This window comes from Hippoglossus hippoglossus, chromosome 3 (assembly GCF_009819705.1).
Source record: "Hippoglossus hippoglossus isolate fHipHip1 chromosome 3, fHipHip1.pri, whole genome shotgun sequence".
In the NCBI taxonomy this organism is placed as follows: Eukaryota; Metazoa; Chordata; class Actinopteri; order Pleuronectiformes; family Pleuronectidae; genus Hippoglossus; species Hippoglossus hippoglossus.
Window position 1 is genome coordinate 13,638,158 of NC_047153.1, and position 6,683 is coordinate 13,644,840.

At 42.3% G+C, this 6,683-nt stretch overlaps 1 protein-coding gene across 1 annotated transcript; it reads right to left on the bottom strand.

Moving 5' to 3' along the window:
• Window positions 1-952: 952 nt before the first annotated feature.
• Window positions 953-6,117, bottom strand: LOC117759336 (kinesin-like protein KIF3B). The gene is made up of 7 exons (XM_034581403.1): window positions 4,732-6,117; window positions 4,394-4,495; window positions 4,010-4,132; window positions 2,893-3,011; window positions 2,399-2,507; window positions 1,341-1,534; window positions 953-1,040 (listed from the first exon to the last, which is right to left on the bottom strand). Exons 1-7 carry the CDS (start codon window positions 6,115-6,117, stop codon window positions 953-955), a joined length of 2,121 nt encoding a protein of 706 aa, XP_034437294.1.
• Between the last annotated feature and the right edge of the window lie 566 nt (window positions 6,118-6,683).

Consider the following 6,683-nt stretch of genomic DNA (forward strand, 5'->3'; position numbering starts at 1 on the left):
TGCTGACAGACATTTTCACAAGACTTTACTTGCCTTAAAGGAGCTATATGTCATTTATTTACTGTATCAAAAAGTTAAATAACCATGATACATCATCAGAGATTAATGAATCACGATAATTGAAACACTGACTTCTCTGACAACAGTGTGTAGCCTGAATATTCCCTTTATAAATTCTGCGTTCCGTCCCAGGATGTCTGTTTTTGTTTTGCCCAATGACTGTTTACATAGATTGTAACAGGCAATAGTCCCGCCCACTGCCTGACCACTTCCAAACACGGGTTGCCAGACTGACCAAACAGACTCAGCTGTAGCTGCCGTGAAAGCACCAAAGCGAGCTGGATCAACAGAGATGGACTCTACTCAACAGCAAGGCTAGATCAAATAGTGGCAGCGGCAGCAGCAGCTACTAATGGCATCTTTGGTGGGAACACTGACTTGCCAGGGCAGTTGCTACCGGTAATAAGAGATAGACATACGCAGAGAACCAAACTCTTCGATGGCTGCCAACATTATATATAAATATAAACATTTATTAAGTTAAAAAAGCCATATGCCTATACATTATATATATATTTATAAACATAAATCTAAAACAGCTGTATCTCCAACACGCATACGCCTATACAAACACTATATATGTTTTTAATTTTAAATTTTCAGCCTTTATGACGTTAAAAGAGTTACTAGATGTTCAGTTTCCTTCTCTTAGTGGCATGGCGTTGCAGGACACATGAACTTTATAAGCTTGTATCAACTCAAATCTTCAAAGGAAACAGTTCATAATGGTGTGGCTTCAGTTAAAAACCTACAAAGCAGCATTAGTATAAACATTCTTTACTGATTCTTTAACGTTTACAGAATTCCAGATTCTGTAGTCTGGACAAAAATAAACAGCTCAACAAAAAGTTGCATGATAAGTCTGAGGTAGTGATAGTTGTGGCTGAAGCTGTCACTTGGGCACCAGGCCGCGGCATTTTGGGTAAAGAGGAGGTCCTGGACTGGAGGGGCTGCTCGACCTCTTGCTAGCTCTTGATCGACTGAGTGACAGAGAGCAAAGAGTGATGAGTTGAACAGATTGTTGGAATCCATGCAAAGGTCATAAATCTAAACAAACTTTTTGACTAATTAACATGTTCTATGATTTTCTTTAGTTTCCAGCCAAAAAACGAATATTCCAAGATCCAGCCGAAGTTCAGGACAAAACAGTTAGCTCTTACGTCACGTTGTGATTTGGTGCTATGCATAAAATGTAACTGAATTGAAAATTGAATTATTAAATAAGTACAACATGGGGTATTGACAGCTGAAGGAGAGCTTACAGGTGACATTTAACTTACCCAGACTTTGATTTCCTGAGGCCGGAGATGGTGCTGGCTGGCCTTTCACAGTCTGAGGCATCTATCACCATCACATCCTCAATCTTGAGAGCGTTCCTCAGAGCTTCTAACATCGCTGGGGCGACCACCGGCACCTGATAGTCCAAAGTCGTCCGTGGTGGAAGGTTCAGTTTCAGTGTCGGGATGTGTACAGCCTGGGGGCAGAGAAGCACAAACATTTTTATATTCGAAATGGAGTAAGGATGCACATTTTAAATGTCTTTCTCACTGATAACTGACACCGGTTTATCCACCATACGCCGTTACAAGATTCAAATGTTTGATAAAACTACCAATACATTTTTTAAATTACAATTAATTACACATTTTACATGTGCAAACAGCAGCATAAAAACAGTAGAACATGAGGATTTACATCATCACACACCTGCTGCTGCTGTGAACAGTACCAATAGGTCTACATGGTTCTTGTTACCTAGACACTCCCATTTCCTTGCTTCTTTTATACACTCATAATAAAATGAAAGATCTCAAACTTGTGATGTCTTGTGACGTTGCTTCATCGTAGAGCTGTGTGCTGCGCTCTTTGCCTCTGATTATAAACATATCATGTATAATAAAATAAGAGGTTTTGTCTCAATTGTCTGCACATTTAAGCTCAGCCCTTGTGGTGTAACATGAGATGAGGAGGACGAATGTACAGTCAATGTGTTTGTTTTTTTAAGCATAGAGACTCATCAGGGAAACAGGTGAAGAGGAAGTGCAGCTTACTTTGTATCTCGAGCCAAGTTTCATCATGGGATAGCAAGTGTGGTAAAAGAGAGGCCTCCCGTAGTCAGGTGGCCTGGTCATCATCCCATGTTGAAAGCAGACACACACAGTGAGCGAAGCATCTTGGGAAAACTTGGCATTTGACAGTAGGGCTGTGCAATATGATATAATTAAATGATAGAAAAATACCTATCATTTCCTATTGCGCTATGATGTTTACTTCACTGTGCCACAAATCACTTAAGATAAAAAACGTGCTAGGAATATTGTGTAACTCACTTCAGTACAGGCGTGATGGGCTTCAGTTTCCAGTGCTCATCCTCTTCATCAAAGTAAACTCTGCTGTCTAATTCGCTCTTCTCCTCTGGGGGAATGAAGTTCTCAATGATCAGATGTCTGAAAGACAAACAGACAAGCAATCAGCCAGAGGCAGTAAGAGACAGAAAAGATGGCCAGCAGAGAATGACAGCAAAACACAAACACTCAGATGTGACTGATCACAATCATTCTTGTGACTCTTGCCCTGCTGGGTCATTTATGACACCAGGAGCTCTGCGTATTCTAGGATGTGGTTTAGAAATTATACACAGAATTTAACCTCATAGTTTAATAATAAATACAGATACATATTTTAAAGGAAAGTCTGGTTGAACAGAACTAGTTCCTAAGTATGAAACCGCACAACTTTGTTACTATATGTGTTCTCTCCTGTAGCAGGACAGATTGTGTTCATCATAGATATAATACTGATGGCCAACAGTATGATATGCAAGCTCCATACTTGAGTTTGAGCTTCTTGGTGAGGTCATTCTGGTTCTGTTCCAGCTTCTGGCGTTCTTTGCTGTGTTCCTCCTGGATGTCGTGGATTTCTGCGTTCATTGCCTGCAACCTGGCAAACACCTGAAGCACAGAGGTGGAGAGAGGAAACCAGAATTTCCCTGATGAAAAGGACTTTTACAATATTCAGTCTTTTTACAATATTCAGTCTTTAGCTTAAACACTGACTGTCATGACGAGTAGTCGAATAACTGAATCTACCATCAAAGCCAATCATATATGTTTTTACCCAATTTAAAATAGTACCTGACCTATTTACCTGCAGGGCTTTTTATCACCAGACACATAAATCCTCAAAAGCAGAGCACACAACATTTGCAAAATTAACGGTAATGTATCGAAAACATATTGTCATCACGATATCAACATGTGCAATATACGTATTGCAAAAGACTGCTTGAACTCACTACGGGCGGTTGATTATATGAAAGAATTGCGGAGCTTCTTTATGATCCCTGAAGCCTAGAGAAAAGAAATGGCGCTAACACACACACACACACTGACTCTCTCTCTCTATATCTCTGTCTATCTCAGACTCAGCTGACGTCTCTGACTAGTTACAGTTTAAATGTTGATTTGTTTTAAACATTGTGATCGGACAAATGTGTAAACTCAGACTAGGTAAAAACAACAGTCTAAAATTGACTAAAACTTAGTCAATGTATGAAGAGCCGGATAATATGGCGACGCGCTCGGCTTGGCTTGAGGCGGCGGCCAAAGCACGCACAAAGCACGCAGCGCTAATGATAGTGTCAACTCTCCAAAACTTTTCACGGCCCAAACGTGTATGAAAAGACCCCAATTGATCACTGTAAGTGGACTTAGTGAAGCTGTGCATGGCTCCCTGGGTGTCTGCCCCAGACTCAGTGTCTGCATAGACCACTTGCTGTATAGGGTCTATGTCAGCAGTGACCTAAGCGTTTATAAATAATTAAATTTATGCTAGCAGTGAATTTGTATGTACTCAGAATAAATTTATTGAATGCAGTGGCCAGGACCGGAGATGCATCCTGAAAACAAATGAGTGGAGGACAGGAAGGAGAGTAGGTTGGAGCTGATACCTTTCTCAGCTTCTTGGTTTTGCTGTCGACAACCTGCTGCAAGGACGTAAAGGTCTCTTTCAGCTCCAGAGTCTCCTCGTCACGACACTCCATCTGCTGCTGCATCTCTCGCTCTCTGTCTTTCTGCAAACACACATTTTAAACTTTAGACCACAGTGCTCTGTGTGTATGATCAGGCAACACAGAAGTTGAGTTATTATGAACCAAAAAATTGTTTTACACTAAGGGTCTCCTAATGTTGCACCATTGTTTTGTACGCCACCTTTTGCCCAAAGTCAACTGGGTTTGACTGCAGGCCTAAAACTATCCGGTAACTTGCCATCAATTTTTGTTGACTTGAGACCTTCAAACAGTCTTACACTACTTTTCAAATGTTTGATATACCTTTTCAGCGATTTCATGCTTCCTCTGCTGCAGCATTCTCTGTTGCTCGTTGGTGTGATCCACTATGTTCTCCCCCCCAACCAGGAGCTTACTCTCCATTGCCTGAATTGAGAAGAATAAATTCATGATGGCACTTCAAATCACACAGGATATAAAGACAGTTCACACTAGCAGAACAACATAGTCTGCTGACCTAAAAGAATATCCACTGGCCTGTTTGTACATTATAGACAAATCAGTTAGTTGTTGCATCTAATGAAAATCTAATTTGTCATGTTAGGGCAACAGTTACATTCTAGCTGTACAGAAACACAACCTTTCTAAAAAAGTCTGCTTACCTTAACTTTAGCCTCAATCAACTCTCCAGCCTCCCTCTCCCTCCTCAAGTCTTCCATTTTCTTCTCCTTTTCCTTGAGCAGTTGAACTTTCTCCTCAGCCACCAGACTGTGATCCTCCATGATGGCATTCCTCTCTCTCTCCAGCTTAAGCTGTTGCTCCCGCCAGTAATCTCCATTGTCATCTCCATCTTCATCATCATCCTCTGTCTCTCCTTCCAGATCCTCACCATTGCTCCCTTCCCCAGCCCTCCTCTGCTTCTTCTTCTTTTTTTCCCCTGAGCGCTTCTTCAGCTGCGCCTTCAGCCTGGCGATCTCCTCCTGAAACTCCCTCAGTAGGGCATCCTTGGGGTCGTCATTGATGCGTGGTTTATTCTTGATGTTCTTTGCCCTGTTGGAGTATCGCAATGTTGTTAAGGTCTCCTCCATGTTGTAGGATGCTGGCCCAATGTTGGCAACCATGACAGTGCAGGCATTGCCCCCCAGGGAGTCCTGCAGCAGACGGGTGAGTTTTGAATCTCGGTAGGGGATGTGGCTGGTCCTGCCATCCACCAGAGCTGACATGACATTCCCCAGAGCAAAAAGCGACTGGTTGATCTTTGTGGCTTCTTTAAGCCTCTCCCCCTCAGCGCCAGTTTTGGCCTGCCTTTCGCTGCCCGCTAAATCTACCAGGTTCAGATGGCCAACTCTGATATGGTTCTCTCCATCCACACCCAGCTCACTGCACTCAACAGTGATGACGAAAATGGCGTGAGATCGGGAACTGTGTTCATTCATGTTTGTAGCACCCACAGAACGATTCTGGTTGCCCACTTTCATGACATGCTCGATCTCTTGCACACTCTTTGTGACAAATGATGACAGGTCTTTGACAAAAACTCCCGTGTCAGGCCTCTCACTCAGCTCAAGACGATGGGATTGGTCCTTGGAGAGCAAGTCTTTGATCTCATCTTGGTAAATTTCAAGATATGATGCTCTCACCAGGTACTGCTGATTCTGGGACCGTGAGATGTGTGTGAAGATGTGATCAAAGGCATTAGGGATCACCCCTCTCCTCTCTGGATCATTTCTCAACCCTTCCATTGTGTATGTCTTCCCTGTACCTGTCTGCCCATAGGCAAAGATAGTCCCATTGAAGCCAAGAAGAACTGAATTTACCAGGGGCCTGAAGGATTTATTATACAGATCTATTTGTTTGGAGTTCCAGTTGTAGACTGAATCAAAAGTGAAGACTGTGGGAGGACTGCTGGCTGAAGCTTCATTGGGGTTCCTGACAATAATTTGGCCCAGTTTCACATTCACAGAGACCACCCTTTCAAATTCGTTTGCCCGTTCTTTTTCATTCATTGGGCGGCAACGGACCACCACCTTTACTGACTCAGAACTCATGGTGAGGATCTGAGGCAAAGCTGACATGTCTTCCAAGTGTCAGGAACAATTGGACTGTAAAAATCTGAATCTGCTGGAGAAGACACACGTAATGATTAGTACCAACCTTCAATGACAACCTTGATAATGCATCAGACACACTCAGTGAAACTAAACTATGAATCGACTTTAGCCTTGACATATCTATCCTGATGCTAACACCTGTGCTGCAGGTCAACATGTCCCTGTCCGTGGCTTTAAACACTTTTCCAGAATCACATCTCGATAATCAGCATAACATTTGAACTGATGAGGTTGAACTTGATCATTAAAATTCTCCCCTTAAAATTACAAAACATTAATTGATGTCTTCCGTATTACTGCTCCTTTACCTCAGTTCCGCATTTGACAACACTGATTATAACATTCTCATCAATAGACTAATAAAGTGCGTCGGCATATCTGGAATTGCCCTTAGATGGTTCAAGTCTTATCTCTCAAACAGAGAAATTTCTGTTTCCATTGGAAATAACATCTCATCCTCGGCTCCACTGATGTGCGGGGTGCCACAAGGTTCTATTCTTGAT

Excerpts from the sequence above, each read along its gene's own strand:
- LOC117759336 (XM_034581403.1), bottom strand. The coding sequence starts at position 6,117 with ATGAGTTCTGAGTCAGTAAAGGTGGTGGTCCGTTGCCGCCCAATGAAT. Across the intron at positions 3,012-4,009 it reads AAACCAAGAAGCTGAGAAAG|GTGTTTGCCAGGTTGCAGGC; the intron begins GTATCAGCTCCA and ends TCTGTGCTTCAG. Across the intron at positions 1,535-2,398 it reads AACTGAAGCCCATCACGCCT|GCTGTACACATCCCGACACT; the intron begins GTACTGAAGTGA and ends CTCTGCCCCCAG.